Source organism: Pseudochaenichthys georgianus, chromosome 13 (assembly GCF_902827115.2).
Source record: "Pseudochaenichthys georgianus chromosome 13, fPseGeo1.2, whole genome shotgun sequence".
Taxonomy (NCBI): Eukaryota; Metazoa; Chordata; class Actinopteri; order Perciformes; family Channichthyidae; genus Pseudochaenichthys; species Pseudochaenichthys georgianus.
The window spans coordinates 18,109,350-18,133,353 of NC_047515.1; the positions used below are offsets into that span (position 1 = coordinate 18,109,350).

A 24,004-nucleotide genomic window follows, 5' to 3' on the forward strand; every position below is an offset into this window, starting at 1 on the left:
GTGAGATGACACTCTCCCGCAGCCCCACAGCACAAACCCCATGAGAGGGATGCTGTGGCTCCGATGTGTGTGTGTGTGTGCGTGCGTGCGTGCGTGTGTGTGTGTGTGTGTGTGTGTGTGTGTGTGTGTGTGTGTGTGTCGAGTGTACAGGGCAGATTGAGGAATGGGGTGACATGACATGTCTCTATGTAAATCAGTAAACTCTGCTGCATATCACTCATGCAAACAAGTACACACACACACACACACACACACACACACACACACACACACACACACACACACACACACACACACACACACACACTTACCATGTATACATCACTTCAGGGGACATTACATTGACTTACATGCATTTCCTAGAGACTTATCCTAACCTTAACCATAACCAACACATGCCTAACCCTAACCCTTACCCTTAACCTTAACCTTACCCTAACCCTAATCCTAAACCTAACCAAGTCTTCACCCTAAAATTAATGATCCCCCTTATGGGGACCTCCAATGTGTCCCCATAAGGGAGGCGAGTCCCCACACGTGACTATGTAAACATATTTAGGTCCCCACAAGTATAGTAATGCTAGTACACACACACACACACACACACACACACACACACACACACACACACACACACACACACACACACACACACACACACACACACACACACACACACACACACACACACACACACACACACACACACACACACACACACACACACACACACACACACACACACACACACACAGTACAGCTGAGGGAAGAAGGTATGAAGCAGGTGGTAGGAGTTTCAGGTGGAACATGGGTCACAATTCTACCACTTATCAACTGCTCCCATATTGAATTTGATTTAAAAGCAATGATATAGAATGGGAAGTTTCTGTGTCCTTATTCCTTAGGCAGGAATTATATCAATAAAATCATTTATCAAAGAACTTGCTGTGTTGTATTGAATGAATATTCAATAGAAACACTTTTGCTGCATGAAGGAAGATCTGAACTAGATTAAGACATGCCTAACTTTAGTTAGAATGCCTAAGAGGTTGTACAGTAAATGCATGTGTAGGTAGTAATGACTACTAAATGAGTCAGCATAATTTGTGATGACATTACAGCTTCAGCCATTTCTGTTGATCTTGCTTAAACTGTCGGCAATGATTCGCACACACGTGTTGGCTCAAAGCATCTGCTAATATCAAACTTTTATTTTCAGTTGAATTACAGTTCACCTTGATGGTGTGCTTCTTTTTTTTTACTTGTAAAGCTGTAGCCAAATGTAAGGAATAAAGAAATAGCACATTCAAGCTAAGGACATCTCATTTCAAGCCTGGGAGCAAATATGAAGAAAAACTGAAAAAGCTTTGTGTGTACAAAGACAGCCCTTGACACACAAAAACACAACCTCCATGTCAGAAAGAGGAAAGCCCAGAAAAGAAAAAGCAGGTGAATAATAATAAAACAAATGGCCACACCTCCGGGAGCGGATTTTTCATCATTAAATGATGGCCTGGGGGCAGAGACAGTATGATGAGGAAACACTGGCTTGTGCCGGCTCTGTAATTAAATGGTGGCCGGATGGAGTGAGAGGCAGAGATGATAAGCTGGGCTCTGCGCCCCAGGACAGGAGAATATTGTCAGATACATTAAAAATATTGTTATCTGCGAGCAAAGAAGCTTTTTTGAAAAAAAAAGATTGTTGCCGTTTCCTAATGGAATTACTGCCGCCTCTCTACAGAAACGCAAACAATGGAGAGGATATGTGTACGTTGGGGGAAAAAATAAAACATAAAAGCCTGGGGTAGAATGTCATAAATGAAGAAAATTAATGTATACAATAAAGAAAGACATACAGCAACTATAGCAAGATTAGATATAGTACTTAGGAAAGTGTATAACTTTTCCTAGAAATAGTTGTTGTTAGGATTTGGGATTTATTCATCTTTTAAAACGTAATATATTGATGCATTAACAAACAGATAGTTTAATGGATATCTCACAGGACAAAATGTCAAAACTACCGTACCAGCAGGTAAGAATTTAGGACCATCGCCAGGCCTTGAATGAGATTTCCCTAGTGGCCAAACCATGGAATTATAACTGTCACGTGAAATTATTGGGCCCCAAAATGATGTTACAGTGGATTATTAAAAGGTAACTAACTTCCAGTACAAACACTTCATTAGCCCTTCTTTTAAAGATTAGATCATAAAAGTTGTAAGATTTTCTAATAACCTAATAGAGTTATTTTATATAGGTATTATGCACTTCCGTTTATGTGAAGATAACACAATTTGTTTTGGTTTCATGCACCACTGAAAAACATTCATAGAAATGAACAGGGTCCTGTTTTCAATTAGTGCTCTAAATACATCCAAGAGGGAGATTGGTCCTGTATCAAATATATAATGTGACAAAGTCCACATTCAGTCACTAAGAAGCACAAGAGATTTCCTGACATTTGATTCAATCCTTGTCCGCGGACTCCCCAATAATGACTTTAGTTCCAGTGTAAACAATTGAGTCAACACGGCTTGTCATGATTCCGTTATACACAAAAGCAAACATTTTTGCTCCCAGAACACAAATAATATCATGTATCATACTTAATGGTGTGGAAATAGATTAAACTACACAAACAAACAACAAAATATTGAATGCACAGTACAAGAAACCATTATAGTGTGCGTTAAAGTGAAAAGAAAGATAATGCATGGAGTGACAAAAGGGATAAGCACATGTGCAATTTCAAATGACAAGACTAAGATTGGTTTGCTTTGAGACATTTTTTAGGACAGTTTGCAGAGAAATGGCCTAGTCTACGCTTTTTTTTGACAAAGCTTTTTAATATGTCTTAATGGAATGAGAGTGTCTCTAACTCGTATCGTTCTTCCAAAAACAGTCCGTCACAAGAATTCCATTACATGAAATGCCAAGCCTTCAATCCTTTCCATTCAATAATGGCCCAATCTCCCTTGAGAGAGAAGAATAAAACACAGTGGTGAAATGTGGATTTCTCACATAAATAGTGCTGTACTGTATAATGCAATCAGGGATCACTCTTGAAAGTTGGCAAGGAGAGAAGTACTTTGTTTTTAATGTCTGGGTATTCTATTTTGACTTTTTCATTGGTAAAAAGCTTTTGTCTCCCCTTTGCCAAGCAATGCTTGTTGTATCGCTGCCAGTCAGGCTCTGAATTCTCTCATTGGGGATTGAAGACGAGAACAGTCATCCTACAAAGAACGCCCGTGACTCCATGGACTCATGTGACTGATGCCAGAGAAGACTGCTTGATTTTTCTGGCTTTAGCTTCAAATTAGATCAGACATCAGAAACGACCTTCAGATATCAGCAAAGCCAATATGCTGACTACGATGCATCCGTGAACAAGGCCAGTGATCAAGATTTATGGAGTGAGGCACTGTGTGTCAAGAGTGATACGTGTCTCATCAACGGTGAAATGAAATGCCAAATTAGTTTGTGGGAGGACGCGTGTGTGTTTTAGCTTGTCTACAAGAATGCTTACATGGCTGATGATACACAAGATTGAGAGACAAAGAATTTGCCCTCAAATAGGACTCGAAGTGAGAGAATGAAAGGGAGGCGCGAGTGTCAAATAGGGAGCTTATAGTGCAGAACACTAATAAGGAGAGCGTCAGCAGGACAGCCGCAGCAGATCCATTTTGCTCGGGGCTCCATCTTGGCAGCACCTGTTATAAACTTCCTTTCCCGTCTTGCACAATTGGTTCTGTAATTTAAAAAGGTCAGCATGGCTCTTGTGTAATTCAATACTATCATGGTGCTGTATTAACCACATATTTAATCACCCGCAGGGTGGTGTGCAAGCTGAATACTGAATGTAAAGTGAAGAGGTAAAACCCACAGTACAACAAAGACCCAGCTCTCCCACCTGATACAAGACTCACAGTGTGAAGGATGAATAGTTTGTCATTGATTACAGCTCTGTTAACACTTAAGTTGAGAAAATACATTGAAAAAATAAACGTTTTTAAATAAGGAATTCATCGGCAGAAAGTAAAATTGGATGGCTCCAGGGTAATAGTTGACATTTTTTTTAATAAAGGAACATGAATGAGAAAATGTAATATGTCTGAGTTGCACGGTGGAAGATATACACAATCTTTTGTGTTTTGGAATGTGGTTGTCTCTAGGAAATCACATGTAAGGGCAAGTTCACCAATGAAAACCATCAGGAGTATGGAGTACACTAAATTAAATCTTGAAACATACAGAACCATAAATCTTTTTCATCTCCTACAACATAATACGCTGTAAGAGACAACATCTTGGAAGTCTACAAACAACTTTAAGCTAAATAATTCTTTTAACCACACACTGCAACGAAAATACAAAGCAGAAATGTCTGAATATGTAACACATTTTGTATTGCTGTTTGCGGTATGTACCCAGCCAAAAATGTAAACTATGAGACACCTGCTGCACTGAGGCTGCCAGAGCATTATGGGAAATAATAATATTTCATCAGAGAAAAACAATCGCCAGGTAAACTATCGTTCTCAGGGAGACACTTTATAATCTGTAAATTGTAGTTATGTACTCTGGAAGGTTGTGACAAGAACATTGAATTGTATTTATTATACAATTTTAAGTTTACTTCCAAAAACGTTAGCGCGATTGATTATGTTTGATAAAGATAATCATGTCACTGGATATTTGCTTGCGTACATGCATCTTAATGCCACATATTGTTACTTGGTTACACAAAACATCAATGACTGTCTTTGCTTGAATCCCCTGACCCCATAATCAGAAAGAGAAATACTGGACGGCTCTGCAAAATGTACAATAACGATTTATGGCAAAGGTTATACACTGCATTCATGTCAAAAACAGCATGGTTAAGGTTAGGGGAAGAGTATTGCAAATACACTATGGTTAAGGTACAATTAGGTTCATGCAACTAAAAAGCTTTTTTAAGCTTAAGTTAATGTCTTGGTTATTCAAAAAGCACTCACTGTATTGCAGAGCTGTGGAGGGACGCAAATACCACTTCAGGCATTGCCATTAAATGTTTTCCCTGCATGTCAATTAAAAGGTGCATAATTAACCAATATTAACATAATTCCTAGAATACTGGGCGGATATTCTGTTTTAAGACAGTGAGACAGTATCAATGCTCACAAATCTGAGAGGGTTAACAAAGAGCCTCAGAAAACCCAGAGGATGAGAATGATAAAAAGAAGGGAACGGAGTCATTGCTTTGCACATTGTAAGAAAACCTAAAGAGCTGTCAGTCAGAGATTATGCAAAGTAATACATCAAAGTGACGCCTTGACGTTTTTCTCTCATTGAGAGACAATGAAAGGAAGACAGTGTCCTTGCGGAATTCGACTTTCCCGCATATTTAGGATAGTTTATTTACTATGCTGCACATGAACAATCCATGACTCTGACATCCCTCTTTGGTTTGGTTGAATTGTCACTAAATCTGCACGCCATGATGGAGGCAGGAAGCGGCTTACATAGGAAATAATATCTATTTGATATCTTTAAAATCTTTGTTCCTGGCAACAATACACTTAGATACTTCATTCTGCACATACAATTATTTTGGATATCACCTTGTATTTTCACAACTAAAACTAGAGCAGAATATAAGTGAGAACATATAAAGATAAGAACTAAAGTGATATCTCTCGGATGCTAGGTTTAGCAGAATTCACAATGAGCTGAATTCAAGCCCAACACTTCTCTAACTGCTGCCAGTCAGAAATCCTGCTCCAAAGGTGTGATTGAAAGCATGTTTGCCATGGGAGCGATCCTTCACCTTTGCACACACATGCTCACAAACACACACTAACACCATTAAATCAGAGTACAGCGAGTCACAAACACTGCCCTCTGCTTGACAAGTAAATGGCTTCCTAGATCATGTTTGTGAAAGAAAATACGGAGAGAGAAGATGGTGGCGTGGAAACAGCAAAATAAAAAAAATGAGAGTTGAAAGGTAATAGAAAGAAACTAAGGAGCCAAACTAAGTACATAATGAAGAACAAGTGTGACATGCTCCTCAGCAGGACTGCATAGTGGTCCTGCTGAGGAGCACTAGGTGGAAAAGGACAGACATCAACTCCATGTAACAGAGATGACTGTCAAGTGTGGGGACAACAAAAGTGCCGATAGGTGAATCTCGTTTTATCAACACGAGAGAAACACAACTTCTTGAAACACATTTATTCAAAGATCTATCTAGGAGATGTTTGAGAGATAAATGAACAAAGAACAGACCCAGAACAGTTTAGATTAATGGAGATGAAGATATTTTGAAAAAACAGTATTTTTATCTGTCAAAGGTCAACTGTTAATTGCATGTGATCTAATAATGCCCCTTTCACACCAGCGCCTTTTCAGCTCCGGCTCGGAGCTAGAGCCTGAAAAGCGCCGGGTTTTCCAGTTCACACCGGAGCTGCGCCGGCTCTTAGCTCCGGAATCCGCTTCATTTCCAGCTCCAAAAAATTGTCGGTCCAGAGGCAAGAGCTTTGGAGCTAAGAGGTGACGTCGCTTACGTCTCTCTTACGTCGAGGCGTGCAGGAAACTAAACCCACCTCCCATGGGTCGACTGTTATGCCTGCCTACAAGCAGTAGTGCCTATAAACACACTTTATAAAGTCAGGCAACACTAACCAGGCTTCGTGTGATTCTGTTTATTTGTACCTTACTTTGACCATCCGTTCACTGTTATCGATCATTGTGGAGAGAGTCAGACGTGTTGTTTTGTATTATTGCAGCTATCGGATGCAAGTAGTCAGTTTAGCTTCGGTTGCTATGCTAACATCACCCGTTTTATACCAGAGAAACTTTCATAACAGCGTTGTGATACCAAACAGTGTCAATTCAGACTGACACACATTCACTTAGGCTAAGGGGAACTGGGGATATGCATCAGCTGCTTGTGTGAGTCGGACAGTGAATACTTTAGAGCGGCCGCTGCAGTGTGAGCTAACCGGGAGCTAACGGGAGAATAAACTCCGTGGAAGAGCAGCCAGCACTGCAGCGGTCGGTAAATGCTGCAGAAACACATTAATAAACAATGAACCACGGCACTCTGGAGAAAAGTATAAGGTTGGAGAAGTCGTTATTCAATTTATTCTGGCTTCGTGTGATTAAAAGCAACACGATCATCGACCCGACGCAGTTGTTGTTGTTGTTGTTGTGAGCTGCCGTAATGGTTGCCGTTGGGGGGCAAATCAGCGATGTAAACGGTGACGTCATGACGCAGCAAGGGCAGCTCTGGGGCGCCAGTGGGCGGTGTGCACAGAGCGGGAGCTGAAAAGGGAAACCGGAGCTGAACCAGAAAAGCTCCCACTCGGAGCTAGAAACTGAAAAGCGCTGGTGTGAAAGCCGCATAAGAGTCATGAAAACCAACAATTGGTTCCTGAATTTCATCAACCCAAGAGACAACAGAAATACTTTGATTAGGGGTTAACTTAGAACATTTTGTATTTTTACCATTTTCTATCATTGGTGTACTGATAGATTAGAGAGTTTTAACACGGACTGTTTACTTTAGTCAAAACTGCACCAACTGAGAAGTGTTACCTCTAACTCTCAAACAAGGTTTGTTATTTCTTACTTGAGAAGGCGGAACATCTGAAATTCCTTGGTGACCTTGCATCTTGCACTGCTTCAATAAATCATCTGGACTCTACGCCTCTGTCAAACCAGGCCCAACACACTCAGCCCTGGCGGATGAGTGTGTTGGGCCTGGTTTGACAGAGGCGTTGAGTCTGTCAATAGTCTCACATCTATTCAAAACTCTTAGGTTAGGAAGGCACCATTAAAATAGTTTATTTCCACATCTGCAGCACTAAACACGTTCACATTTATAACCAAGATCTCGTGCTTAGTAGAGAAAGAAAGACATCATTTTAGTATTGTAGTTTGCACCATACATATTTCTGAACATCTGCTGTTTGTTTTTTTTAAAGTTGGAAAGCAGTCATACTAAAAGAAACTGATATATATATACAGTGCATTTAGGCTTACAGTAGACTTTCCGAATGAATTTCATGCAATTTTTTCTTAGAAACACATTTCCGAAATGTACCCGATTCATTATATTGCTGCTATCCTTATCTGGATAGCCTGGAGCTCAGATCTCAGCATGGTATCTTCCAGACAATCAGGAAGCAGAAAGCTGTTTCACTTAAGTTAGTGTATAATAGTGCAGCTAGACAATTGCTGCTCCCGAGACAGTTGAGTTGTCTTTGGTTAAATACCGTTATAGACTACATATAAGCGCTGGTGTGTGCCAAGATCGAGGTATGAAGTCTGGTGTCCAAATCTAAAACAATCATTAAAGCTAAAAGGTGTCACACACGTAATAGTCAGACAATCACACAGCTTGACAGACACACTGACAAAGCATGATGATGATGATGATGATGATGATGATGATGATGATGATGATGATGATGATGATGATGATGATGATGATGATGATGATGATGATGATGATGATGATGATGATGATGATGAAGTGAGACAATGGAGTCTTCATCACTGATGAGGAGACATGCCGGTTCAGAGAATAGGATATGTCTTACCTGGGACTAAAGGAGCCTCTTGGCCCTGGACCAGCCTGAGCAGAACCATTAGGAGGAAGGGCGTGGCCCCTGACCACGTGCCACGCATTGTGGTGCTCACTGTCCTGGCATCACTGAACAAATATCTGAGGAAAGAGAAACACATGAAGCAATTACACAGTGGTCATGTTGCTAAGATAATCAGCTCTTCACAGGAGTTGAAAGGAATAAAGATAAATGGGTATTCCATTTGTTGTGCAAATTATAATAAATGCCACAGTGCAGGAAATCATGATACATATAGTAAAACAACACATTTATAATGACATTTTATAGTATAAGTGAATGCAAAGCAGGCTTTCATGACAAACGATAAACAATGTAAAAGAACTCAATAGAGAATTGAGATCCTTTACGTTGAAATAGTAGAGCAGTTGGATCCATCATTTATAATCCCATGAGAGTTCAGTCTTTGCATGTTAAGAAGATTGCAAATCGACTTTCTCTGTTGCTAAACTCTTACTCAGTATCTCCTTTTGTGCACGCACAACAAACGCCTCTGTGTCATATTGATTTCAGACAGGTGAGACAAAAGAGTTTAGTGGTGTGTGCGAGACAACAATACCGATGTACTGACATTGCCTGCGCATAGTGACAGGGACCGTCTGTAGCATGAAAATAAATCGGAGAATTCTCCGGATCAGCCATCTGTGGAACAACCTGTTCACCCTTGTTTGATTACAACCAGCAGGCCAGGCAGCCTCTCCATCTCCAGCTCTTTCTCCCTATCTCTCTCTCTTTCACACTTCCCTCTATGTACTGCTATGCACTACGACTTTCTCCTCGCAGCCTTTTTTCCCAGGCATCACATACTCCTTGAATTGGATATGCTTCAACTAAAATATGATGGACTTGCTTTATCGTAAATCCTAAGGTGCTACAGTAGTGACTTAGTCTATTCAAGCATTGCATCTTTTGAGATGATGAGGAGTATGAAACATGGCCTTGACACAGTGAAAAAGGCAAGTGTACTGTGTGTGGTAGAAAAGAAAATGCTCTCTAAGCAAAGCTACCAATGCTTAGGAAGGGCTTTTTCAGTCTACATCCAATGTTCCTAATACTATGCTATGTTCTCCTTCCATCCATGTGCCATCTCTATATTTCTGCCAAATATTTCATGCAACTCTAAATGGACTCTTTGCCAGCGATTAATGGCAGCTACTTCTAGTCATGCCATCCTGTCCACTCTGTCTCTCTCTTACGTTAGAACGAGAAACAAAGCACAAGCAGACCAATTTGCTTTTATAGCCTTTTCTCCAATCTTATCTTCAGGTAGTCCGTGAACACTTTTGCCCGCTTTAATATGCGTTTTCTGTTCTCAGAATTAAAGCAGCCTCCGAAAAGCCTGTATATCAGATCAGCACCCATTGTTGGAGTATGTGTTATCATCATTTCTCATTCCTCCGGTGTCACAGCAGAGTCGAAGAATTATGGTATGCATTTGCTCCATTTGCATGAGATGATGACAAGCTTCCAGCTAAATGTCCGATAACCAATTGCCTGTGGCTAGACTGAAAGATTAAAGCGCTGCCACTCTGCATGGACACCTGAATCAGTATCTCGGCAGTTTAGTAGGAAGTGGCGGGCAATATTTCCCCCATTTTTCTAGATAATTGTGCCAGATAAACACTACATCGCTTTCTTGCAGGCAATCTGATAAATACCCAATTACCAGGCAGGAGATGGCTGTGACAAGTGGTCGCCAGGGGTCTCTGGTTTAGGGAATGTGGGATACACGGCATTGAGATGGCCTCTTCAACCCAGAATCAAGTGGACAGGAGCTGGACTTGTAATTCATCTCGTCACCCTGTTCCATTTGATTAATGAATGGGTGGTGCATCGGAGATAAAGGAAGATTTATTTGAGCCCTCCTCTCTAAAAACCACAAACAATTATGTGAAGCGTGCATCCCAGTCCAATCAATGACTATTGCTCTAAACTCATGATTGAGCCTGCTTCCATCAAAGGAAATGAGCCTGTTTTACAAGGCCTGTTTCAGTGGCTTCCACTACGAATTCAGTTTGAGAGGAAGGAAAGGCCCTTATAGTCTCTCTTCATCTGAGTCAATGACTGCTGGATGTATTGAAGCCAATTAATCAGGCAGTGACAAGAAGCAGTGCTGCTGGCTCAGTGACCAACTCCCACAAAAGACAGGAATCGTCAGCAGAACGGTGAGTGTCCACACATTGACGCATTTCAGATGCTCACTAAACCAAAGGGATGTCATTCAAACCCTGTGGTTTCTCCTTGTGAGGGTTCTACAAGACTCAAACAACAGAGATCAGACAGCTTTAGATAACATTGTTACTTTGGATAAACAATAGCGTAACTTTTACCATTCGTCTTGCAGATTAGAGAAGTTTCCTGATGCACTAATTAAATGCAGTGTTGTGAACCCCGGGCAAAACGCAGGTGAAATGTGTAAAAAGAAGCAGGGAAAGATTTAGTTGGAAGCCTCTGAGGAAAACAATGAACTTGATTTTACCTCTGACTGGGACCTCTACGTGTGATCGGTTAATCTATTTGTTTTTCATCCTCTGCTTTTGTACTTCAGAGGAACACTTCACATTTACACTTCCAACACTTTGAAACAGGGGTAATCCAGAGTGGGAAGCAAAGGGATAGTTACAAGCAAATGCACTATACAAGCACACTAAAGTATTATTTCAGAGTGGCCACGATACAATACAGATGTGATCAATCAAATCCAATTATTCTGCCATCTCCACTTTTATGATGCCCATAAGGTCTGGTAGGGGCTCAGTCAGTAGGGGCTTGGACTGTGAGCTGCAGGTCCCCGAACAGACCTAAATACTGTATGGGGTGTGGACTTGGAGAGGTGGTGTTATGCTGCACATTACATACATGTTTTTGCTAATATTACCATTTCTAAAGAACAACAAATCCTTCTCAATCTCATGTAGTCCACGTGTTGTCTGCGATCTCAATACAAATTTTTCTAATTAACTTCCAACAATGTAAATAAAAGCTGAACATAACAAACTTCTTTCGAGTGGATTTGTTAGCAGAGTTCTTCAATTCAATTGCACAATATGTGCAGCTAATTAAGGGGCCATTAGGTACCAGAGACGTTGGCTACTGAATTTGTATTTTAATTATGTTGTACTGAACATATTTGTGAGTGAATAACATTTTCTATTAGACTTATATTAGCCAAACCTCATATAAGACTTCAGCAGTGAGTGCTTCATGAACAATATGGAGGAGAGTAACAGCTACAGTGTTAAAAACTCAATATACAGTTACTGCATATATTTAGATGGATTGGAAATGATCCAATGCCATCCTTTATTTGACATTTACATGTTCCTATTTCAGTTTTTTTTTCTCTGCCTGTAAAACTGAATATATATGTTCCATAAAACCAATAATGTATTTATACTGCTAGCATTCACCCATCCACAAGAAAGTAGAGAGAACTGTGTAGTTTGGCATTGATGTGTGCCTTATATATTTCTATAAGAGCCCATGCAGAAAAGTGGAGGTAACAAACACAAAGAGAGGATACGGCAACACACTCTCTATTAGATGAATCATTGGCTCTAGTTCATTGCGGTCTCATGCCACATTATTTATTCACGTTATTTGTTGCTAGTGATCAGTTACCTAAAACATCTTAAACTATAGCACTGTATCCTTATAAGCTATACTATGATAGCTTTATTAGACCAGTATAAATATTCAACTTACCTCACAATCCTATACAAACACATGTATGATATTGTTCAATGACATGCATTGCAGGGGAAATTAATGTTTTTCCTTCATGCAAATAAGAGTGAGAAAGACATATCTGAGTTTACAACTTCAGTTGGTCATTTAGTTAAACCTCATTCTGTCTTACTTAAAGGCCTACTTGAGGCCTATCGAGCCACAATCTGTTTGTTTTGAGTTTTTGATGAGTGGAGCCTGCATACATGCTCTTTACTCTTTACCGTCGCAACAACGGTTCCACTAACACTAACACATTGTCTCGAATTGATGACTCATGCAAATCCTGTGTTGTGGTGTTGTGTTGTGTCAGCGACATATTTTGATGGATGGTTCCTGGACCTCTCAAGCACTCTGTTCTCCATGTCACCATGGCTACTCCTTTCTCATAAAAATGCCAACAGTGGATTAAGCATATCACATTCACAGTACATTATGCTTCCTCACTTCATTACAATAAAAGGATTAACCTGCCCGGGATGTGTAAAGTGATCGGTGGGGAGGGCGGACAACATGTGGATGAACTGTCCTTCCCCCTTAGCGTAGATCACATTTCTGGGCTACTCCAAGACATGCTACTAATCATATGCACTCTGCTGGGGCCACAGTGCAGACTGTGACAACACACCGGGACCAGAAACAAATCTGAAGCCATTAGGACGCCCTGCAGTTGACTTACATAATTGCATATTCTCAATCCATTTCACAGGGAAAGACCCTGCATCACGGTTCCACTTTCTGTTCATCGCTACTGCATGTTAATGTAATGGTGGCTGGTCAAAATAACTGTCTTTAATGGTCCACACTATTTTAGAAAGTTTTTCCAAGATGAAAGTTCCATATTCCAGCAAAGATGTTAAAATTGCTATAATTTAAGAGGGGAAAATGTTCTCTTCGTCCCTAACTGGTGAAATGATGGAGATACGAGAAAAACCCAAATTAGAATATATTAGAGAGCCTGAAAGCACTCCAGCATGACTGGGGCGATGGGCCCGGTCACACGCGGCATCCCTACAGTGATCCGTCTTCTCATGAATGTGATCTGTGATAAATTAAAAGCTGATTATTTCCTGGAGGGAGCAGCCCAGCGCTTGGCCCCCGGCCCCCCTCGCTGGCGGTGATGGATTAGTCCACAGTCTACACTATGGACCGGTCCCCACTGACTGCACAGCCATGGACGCCACAGGCCTAAGTGCCGCCTATCAAGATGCCACCGCTGACAACTCTCGATTTATTTAAATAAATGCTCCGCCATCTCTTTAAAGGACAACTCTATTTTTCACAAGACAGATGGGTGGTTCTTTGATTTTTTTGTAGTAGTGTGTCAAAATCCATCCCTGTTCAGCACTGTTATACTATATAGACGTGCTTTTAAAAGATCGGCACATATCAGCTTTTACCATAATAGTAATTGCTTTATGAAATACCAATCCAACAGCATTCCATCTGCGCAAGCAGAGGTTATGGTTTCATATTTTTTGTATTAAATGACTTAGCCATATGATATTAGAGCGGCATGAAGGGCACAACAGACAGGCTCATTCCCAGTGAGAAATGCCTCCCTATTAAGCAGCGTTATTGCAGTCAGAGAGCACGAGGCAGCTGTAGTTTCTTTGTCCGTGCTCAGGTGCACACTCCATGAGCTTAGATCGCCGTGGTTTTTACATTATGGTCCCATTCTCATGTGTCTGGACTGTTTTCCCTGGGTGGGCATCATTTGGACAGCCTACAGCGCAATTTGTCTGCAGTCATTGGGTCTGCCCGAGCAGGAACAAAGGCAGTCAGCCTGGCTATTGTGTCCTTTTGTGTCCCATATGTCAGAAGTCTGCTGCACAAACAATGCAGCAACTGCCAAGAGCACAATAGTCATTATCTGTTGTGGAATCACCGTCCATTATCCTGCTGCAATCATAACTCTAATTACAAAAGTTGCTTTGTAAGCAGGTAGATTATGCAATGTTAATTACCCGAGCACAATGCAGCAAGCGCATGTTTTAAATGCCACTCACAATAGCACGCGTTTTACTCTCCGCCAAAAGCAGAGCAATGCCGGGTCCCAGGATGGTTGGTATAATCCCTTATGGCACACCTATTGTCATTAATTATTTCTCATTAATAAAAGTTATAATGAATCACCCTTAAGTAGATTACCTAACATAAACCAATATGTCTGTGCACATAGTGTTAATTGATGAACCTTCTCCCATAAAGTGGTCATTCTCATCTATCAGTCTCACCATCAGCTGTAGGAGGCTCAGTTTGGTTGTTGTGAGTCAAACACTCCTTTTTCATTATCAAGGTATCACTTCCATTGTTCCTGCATAAACATAGATACCACATTGACCTGTTTCCTCACTTACTGGGCTTTAAAAAATGTCAGGCACTCAAACATTCTCAGGGGATGTAATTGAAAATCTAGATAACACTGATTGAAACGCTACTTAGGCTGGCACATCTGAAAGAAATGTTCATTTGCATTATGTTGCAATACAGAGCAGAAAGATTTCCTTAACAGGAGACACAGAATGATTTTCCCCAAGCACAGTGCCGCAGCCTTTTTTCATTAATCGCTATAAGGGTGCACTTTACCAGCCCACTCTGGCAAATTAAATCCTCAGAATAATATCACCATCATTGCTGTATTCCTGTGCTCTGACACACGCATCTATCTGGCTTTGGAACGCAGCACAGCAGAGGCTGCCAACTCGGAAAGACCTGAAACCACGAGGCAATAAAAAGTGACATCAGCAATGGGAAAGTTAATAGTGTGTTTCAGATGCACTTTCTGGAGGACAGGGCTAGCACAGCTGTAAGTGACAGTGGCTGGCAATCTCTCTCTACCTCCCATATGCCCTTATGAATTTCAACCTGCTCTCTGTAATGACCTATAAATAGCTAAGGCTTCCAGAGAGGCTTATGTGACAGACACTTACGTCCGGGCATCCTCTGCATTTTTAGTCTGTGTACAGATCAACGTAACAGCTTGTTTAGCTTTGTCTATACAGTTTGATTGCAACTGGCAGTTCCCTGGTGTTGTGTGTTGTAAGAAGTGTCAAACTGGTGGTTGTGCGAGTCAGCCTTTGACTTCACATGAGCCTATTTCTTTTTTTGTGGAGCTCATTTCGGCACAGCTGTCAGAGAACGCCTCAAGCTGAATAAACAGAATATAGAAACACACAAACAGACTGAACACAACATCATTACAGCCTTGTGTTTCAAATTGGGCTACAGGCATATTCTCCTTCTCCCGTTTCTTCCACAGTACTTTCTCTTGTTTATAATCTCACATATCCTCTTCGTGCCTGTTAAGTACATTTGTATATATCATTTATCTTTACAGGTAATGTTAAACTTGTTGTTATCAGAGCAGTGTGATGTGAGACAACTATACTTATGCAGTACAACACACTGCTAAAATACAATGTTGTAAAGCTAAACGTGCAATACAAATCTGTGCCCGTATTCTTCAAAACTTGCTCTTAATAGCTATCCTATGTTCAAAACATTTCCTAAAAGTGAAAAACGTAGACACATTTCTCAAATTTCTACTTAAAATGTAGGAGAAACAGTCCCCAAGTGATCTTGTAAATAATGACATTAGAGCAACAAAAAAGATTGACCCTAAATCTGCTCGATGGTTGATTCTGAAACAGCATATAAGTAAGTAAGACAATTTAATTTGGCAAAAACATATGGGATAATAGTTTTAAATGGGTTATTGTATTCATATGACATCTTAAATATCTCAATAAGCATTTGAAATGAATAGAAACCTAATACATTATTATTTATATGAAATATAGAAAATCTCTAAAATAGTAGGTAAATGAAAATGAAACAGGAAAGGTAAAACTTATAGCACTTTGACACGTGCACGGAACATGGAAAGCGACTGGAAACTCAATCAATGCTATTTTTGTTCTTGGTAACCCTGAGAAATGCAAACCCAATCCTGACATATTGTATAGTCAATCCATAATATCTCACCTTTGTCTTTGTATTGCAGCCACCCAGAGCTCAAACAGGAACTTTAAGAGGAATTCAATGAATATGACTAATCATTCTCAGTTAATATGTTGCAGGGATAATTATGTAAGCCTTTGTTGTGCTCTAGAGGATGTTAAGTCTGAGAAAATAACCCTGGTGATGTCATCAGAGTATCTGCCTTTGGCCTGGAGACACCAAAAGGTTCAACAGAAAGTCACAAACTAGGGGTGTGGAGGATCTAATGATAGAAGACTTTCCTGTAACAACTGTGATCAGTCATTTCAGCAACTGCAACTATGTTGAAGTGACAAAGAACACTAGCAGATAATAGTAATTACAGCCGGGGTCATGGAGCGATAAAGTCAGCTTAGAGAGTCAGTGTCAATGTTTTGGTCAACAAAGCACCATTTACACAATGAGGATGAAGATCAACTAACTTTGACAAATTATTATTTTTAACCAAACCAGGATCTTTCCTTAAACATAACCAATTAGCTTTTGTGCAAAACCTACACCATAATGCTACAAGGAAAAAATATGAAAGCTAACTAAAAGGGGCATCACATCAGGAGACACTTCTGTGTTGTTCTAGAAAGCACGGACACATTCTTTTTTCATTTCATATATAGGAATCATTAACTTGCAAGTAGGGCTGAAAGTGAAGATTTTTTTTTTAACTGTAGTCCAACTTTTTACTTCAAGCCAAATAGCCTGTCTAAACAAATCCTCTTAAGGTTAGACCTACAGTGTATATCCGAGGCTGGAAAAGTTTGAATCAAAGCTGTGAAAGTGGTGCAGCTCTTCCTTCCCTTCGCAGCATTAAAACCACTGGCCCGTCAACTCATAGTGGTAGACTTTCATGCTCCAGCAAACAGCAGACAAGGATCAACTGTGTGCTATGAGATATGAAAACTATACAGAGATAAACAGCTGCAGCTGCAAAGATCGGCGCAGAGCGGGAAAGAGGGGGAAAAGTCAGGTAGATAATGAGAACACAGGGTTTGTAGCGTCTCTGCGCTGACAGACAGGAGCGGCAGTCCTGAACACGTACGTGGTTCAACAAGCCTCTGACACGGTGAGCCCTGCTCCTCGGGACTGTCAGCCTTCAGCAGAGCACATCATCTCTCCATGAGGATTTCAACACATTAGCCTAAGCCGGGGCGACAGGAGCGGCAACTATAGTGTATCTTCCAAAGGCAGACACACAATCACCAATTAGAGCTTGCACGCACACTGTAATTAGTAAGACTGACTGATTTGGGCTTGTGCTAAATGTATTCATATTTTCCCGATAACAAATAAGCACATTCATCTAATTAGCACGCATAGCTCACAAGCTTAATTAAAGTTAATACATTATGATACCCCTACAAATCCAGAAATTACAAGGCTCCACGGTTCTAGTTAATTAGAGTATTCACACATTGACAGGCAGGGCTCAAACTCTTACATTCCCTCAGCCAATTAAAAAAGAGTGTCAAAGTTGGCAAAACGATTATTTCTTTTCTTTTTTTTGGGAGATTCTCCTACGACCACTGTCATGTGCCTGAGATAATATTATTCCTACTACTAGTTCACACATTTTCTTTCTTTGCCAAAATATATTTTCTTCTCTTTAACATCTACATGCTACCACTGGCTCAGAAAATGAAAAACTATAAATTAAATTACCATAGCTATGCAGATGACAACTACATTTGCATAACCATTTCACCAGGAGACTATGCTCCAATTCAAACACTGAGTAAGTGCATTGAACAAATCAATGACTGGATGTGTCAGAACTTTCTCCAATTAAACAAAGATAAAACTGAGGTAATGGTTTTTGGAGCCAAGGCAGAACGTATAAAAGTTAGCGCTGAGCTTCAGTCTGCAATGTTCAAAACAACAGATAAAGCCAGAAATCTAGGTGTAGTCATGGACTCTGACCTGAGTTTCAACAGTCACATTAAAACAGTTACTAAATCAGCCTACTATCACCTAAAGAATATATCTAGGATTAAAAGACTAATGTCACAGCAGGATTTGGAAAAACTTGTCCATGCTTTTATCTTCAGTAGACTCGACTACTGCGATGGTGTCTTCACAGGTCTCACTAACAAATCTATTAGAAAGCTGCAGCTGATTCAGAACGCCGCTGCTCGAGTCCTCACTAACACTAAGAAAGTGGATCACATCACTCCTGTTCTGAAGTCTTTACACTGGCTTCCTGTGTGTCAAAGAATAGATTTCAAAATACTGCTGATGGTTTATAAAGCTTTGAATGGTTTAGGCCCAAAATACATTTCTGACCTCCTGCTAAATTATGAACCATCCAGATCTCTCAGGTCTTCAGGGACTGGTCAGCTTTCTGTCCCCAGAGTCAGAACTAAACATGGAGAAGCAGCGTTCAGTTATTATGCTCCAAATATCTGGAACAAACTCCCAGAAACCTGCAGGTCCGCTGCAACTCTTACTACTTTTAAATCCAGGCTTAGACTTTTCTTTTTGCTGCTTTCAATTTAACTATTCACATCTTAAACTGCACTGTAACTTTTATTATCTTTGCTTTTAAATGAGTGTTTCTAGATATCATTTTATAATATGTTTCTTAATGCTTTTAATGTCTTTCATTTTTGTAAAGCACTTTAATTGCCTTGTGTTGAAAGGTGCTATATAAATAAACTTGCCTTGCCTCACCTTCCATCATTTCAATCTTTCCTGTCTTTGTTGCACAAAATGATGCTACTAGCCGAGTAAAATTGGCAATCACAGAGTTGTTCACCCACGCGCTCCGCCTTACTGATTGTGTATGGAACGCTCAAAAATGGCATTCCACTGATTCCTCCCTCTGTGTTTATCTTCCCTGTAGCAAGCACACGGAGAGAACACCGAGATGAATATGTATTCTATCGCAGAGGACTTGCATACTTTGTGAATTAACTTTGCACTCACACGCTTCATGAAGCTGCATTTACATAAAGTGGAGGGGTATCTGAAAATAAAGCCCCTAAATGAATTTGTTGTCAGGAGAGAGAGCAGGCTTCTGATGTTGCCCTTGTTACTGCGAGTCTCTTCCTCTCATGAGCAGGTAACGCCCACACTGTGGAATAACAGAGATGTGCATGCTTGAACACTCACTGAGGATCTGTAGTTATAATTTGAGCGCATTACGAGGACAAAACCTTTCCAATAATCCATTCATCAGCAGTAGATACAAATATGATAACAGGAGAGAATTATGATGCAGACACAGTATTGGTTTTAAAAGTTTAAAGACTTTCCCTTTTTGAGTTTGAACATTTAAAAGAATAGTTAAAATATGCTTCTAAACTTTATTGCTGAGAGTTCAGATAATAAGATGTGTACCACTCTCCTATCTGTATGATAGATATAGCTAGAGCAAGCAGCTCCTTATCTTAAGGACTGGGCATGGCTTCAGGACGGTACTGTTTTATGCTACAATAGTAGGATTCAATTATGTTATGCTAAGCTAACCACTTGCTGGTGGTAGTCTTTACTTTACAGAGAAATGTATAAACTTCTTTCATTCAACACTCAGTTATAAAATAGATAACAATGTTCTTCCACAAGGCAATGACCTCATCTGTGTAACATCAGGACATATGTGTGTGTTTCTCTGCCCCCCTCTGACACAGAGAGGATCTCAGCATGGAGGGCAATAGTTGAAATGGGGATACACAAACAAAGGACGTGGAGTTGAGAGTTCCTATCTGTCTTTGCTACGGCTTGAATACCAAGTCAGTGCTCTATTTATTCACTTTCTGCAACATTGGTCAATTGATCAACGTCTTGATTTTTCCAGTGATAGCAAAGTAGATTATTTTAAGTGTTGTTCCTTTGCCAGATACGAAATGATCCATTCAAATAAGAAGTGGAAGAAGTGGAAGCATCAGGCATGTTTGTAATGTTGACGTATCTTTTTGAATACTCTCATTTCCCTGGCTGAATTTGGGAATAAAGTTGGAAATAATTATTTATACTGCTGGTGTTTGAAAAAACAAAACACATTAAACATATTGTGATGAATCTTTACCGACTGTAACAACATCTGTCTTTATTTCAAAGACATGCTCATAACACCATGGCAACACTTGTTATAGATATTTTTTTTCTAAGCCTAATCGAGTGCGCTTTGGTGATAAATGTCACGAAGCATTAAAGATTATTATCACTGAAGTCGATTAAACAGAGCGTAATTAGAGGGAGACATCCAGGACATACAAAAGATTCATAGAACGACCGATACAGAAGAAACAAGTCAGAATGAGTTGTGTATAAAAGCACAACATGCCTCCATACATGTAGGTCTAGCATGATCATACAGAAGTTAATGCAGGAAGTGTCAACAAGTAGAAACGCTGTAAATGCTCAGGTTGATGTCCAGTTTACATTGTTCACATTAACGTTGGGGTTGCTTTGCCCATTTTCAAACTGAATTGTATGATAGTGAATCTCGAAGGAGGGAAAACACCTTTATCATATACTGGATATTAAATATAAATAAGCTATTTGTTCCTTAAAACTGTGGTCTAACTATGTGACACAAAAAGCATCATCATTAACTCAGAGCAAATCATACTACAGGGACTATTCTACCCGGCCTGCCACTTCAGGATGGCAGCTTTTCCAAATCGGACGTCTGATGGTGTCCCTGCTGTCTTGTAAGATAGATAGACATGAAAGCTGGCATACAGTAGCTTAAATATAAAAACTGAACGGTACCGCAAAGTAAATTACGTTGATAAAAGTAGGCTGGCCCAAAGGTTGTGTAACATCAGGCCAACTACCTAAACAAAGTTGCGTTTTGGAAGACTTAAGAGGTGTTTATGTATTTTAACAAGTTTAGCAACTCAGTAGGACCTTAGGCTTTGTCTCAAAGGATTGCATTACATAAGAAATTCAAATATATTAAAGCAGAGATTTCAGCCAAAATAAAAAGTCAATATTTCTTGAGTTAAGAATTGTTCCAAATTCTGTGGGAAACAATGGATAAAGATGCCCATGCTTTGGGTTCTCAACCTAAGCCAACCAGCAACTTAAGAACAGAAGAGTTGGTGTACAGTACATGAGCAAGCATTGCATTAGATTTTAACACAGCAAATGTGAGACATAGCTAGCATTAAAATGTAATCCCAAAAAATGGTCTGTCAATATGTAAAACCTCACAAAAGAGTGTCAAATATTTCCATGTGATTTTTCTTTTTAATAGACCCCACAAAGCAAGAAAAAAACAAGCTGACACATCCTGTACACTCACTCACACAGACTTGAAGGAACACAGGGTGACAAACACAGACACACAAACCAGCAGCCAGACTCAGAGGGTGTTCCTGTCTCCTGCACCCTGATATAGATGGATACCCCTAGCTGCTGATCCTGAATCTACATTAGATCATTACAATAACCAGCGTGGCCCAACGCGGGCTCGTAAGGTGGAAGGAGCAGAGAAGCTTGGGAGGAGAACTGCTCTCCTGCCCTGTGGGGAAACAACCTTGACACAGTCATCTGTCTTAGTTACACAGGAGTTAGATCTACTGACACACACACAGTGGAGCCGGCCAGCCCCCTGCAATCTCTGCTGCGTTGTTATGATACTGCATTAAAGGAACTAATAGAGTGCATCTAAAAAATATTGAAAATCTCAGAAGAAGAAAAAGAGGTTTGGCTAAATGTAATGGATGACAAATGTATAAGGGCGGGGGGATGGGGTTTCGTTGGCAAAGGTGCAGCAAGGTTAGATAGACTTTAACAAAGGTGGAATCTGACCCCTTAAGGTGAAATTGATGCGGAGAGGTTGAGGGTGAACCAGGTCACGATGTTGAGACACAGACATGAGAAGTTTAGGGAGGAGGGTGGAGAGAAGGCGGGACAAGGGCGTCACTGCAGTGAGCTCTCACTCAGTCACCCCGGGGCTGGCTGTGTTTACAGAGCTGTCAGTCACGTGGGGAGGCCTCTCCCAGGGGACACAGGCCACCAGGGCGAAGAGAAAATAATAGCTCCTTCTGTCAGAGCTTCGAGGGAGAGGGGTCTGACGGACACCACTGGGAATTAGAGCCAGCCTCCGGGACATGTCCCGTCCTACACTTAAACACTGGCAGGACAGACACTCACACGGGACAAGGAGGAGGAAAAACATACCAGTAATGCCAATAACACCAATATACATGCTTGGACCTCTGTGTTTGTGATGTCCTTGCTTGATATCATTGAGAGTGTTAAGTAAAACATATCAATTGTTAAGAAGTGTTTGCCCTTAGCAGTATACGCTATTTCTTGAAGGTCTTGTCAAAATGACCCTATTTTGTGTGATAATGTAGCTGTAACCAAGGACGTTTCGGGTAAGCTAAATGACATAATACTCATGTGTCCTCTCAAAAAATGGATATTGCTCATTGTTGGTCTCCTGGGTGGAATTTTAGGACAGCAAAGCTTTTAAGTGCAATGTCATCCAACCCTCAAATCAGAAGCATCCTTGAATTGATCAACTGAGAGAGTTTCCAAAGTGCCTTAACAATAAGCACTGCCATACGGGCGATAAATATAAAGGATACCTATCTCAGAAGATCTCTGCAGTACATTTTCATATAGCTACGAAATGAACTGGATCAATGGCGGCCTGGCAGCAGGGAGATCAATCTAAAAACATTTGCTATGTTTTGGGAGATAATTGTGTGTGAAGTGTACACAACTTTGCAGTTAATAGGAGAGAAAAACTGATTGACTTTTAAAGCCAGCAGTGGCAGACTTGCCGTGAGGCAGCCAGCCAGACTTGCATTTAACTCCATAATTAGCTTTGCCGTGTAAAGAAGTACGGTCTGTGTATAACAATAAGCTGCAGTATGGCCCTGGATGATGAGCAGGAATAGAAACCATTGCTCCATCCATAAAATCTGAGTTGAAATCAGGCTGAACCGCCATTAAAAGGGTTGAAAGATGGCCTCGTGGAGCTCATCATTAGTACAAACACTCAGAAATCATGGGGTAGCAGCTGTTTTCTGCACATCTCCCACATCAATGCTAAGAGCAGTCTGCCTCGGGGAAGGTGGCCGGCAGTGGGCTATTCCCCCGTCCCTTACCATGAATAACAATCTCTACCTCCACCTAATTAAAGGCGACAAACGATGTCCACCGGGCAACGCCAGCCCATCATTAAGCAAAGCAACCATTGCACAGAGAATGTGTACACAGGAGGAGGAATAGGCTCTTCACACAGCGGTCCAGGAAACATAATGCCAATTGATTTGGAGTGGACTAAGAGAGAGCACATTTCACTACCACTTAGATTTAAAGATGTATCTTTTTTGTATTCCTGGCCTAGTGCTACGCTGGATGTGTTGTGCTTTGTTATCAGCTGCCTGAAAGGGAGCATCTACTGTGTTTCCCTTTGGGAGAACAGAATGCAACCCTTTCACTCGGACCTGGCCTCTGTTACCACTGATCCCACAGACTGCGGGAAACACTTCAAAGGGAGACACATGAAAGAAGAGGCTCATGCATGCTAGCAGATCATTCACATTCATGTGTGCAAGAACATTTTACAAAGATATTATCCAAATTAATGTGCAGACACAGAGAACATTTGACTTTGTAACAAAGTTAGAGCAGAGCACACAATACCAGCCGACTGTGCATACTCTGCCTCGTCCCAATTG

General features: G+C 40.6%; 1 protein-coding gene across 1 annotated transcript in view; it reads right to left on the bottom strand.

The window, feature by feature from the left end:
- LOC117457277 (roundabout homolog 1-like) overlaps positions 1 to 24,004 on the bottom strand; it is a 264,825-nt gene that overhangs the window by 234,853 nt on the left and 5,968 nt on the right. The window contains 1 exon segment of the mRNA XM_071205123.1: positions 8,592 to 8,716. Within this exon segment, the coding sequence (XP_071061224.1) occupies positions 8,592 to 8,679 (88 nt within the window). The 5' untranslated portion in view covers positions 8,680 to 8,716.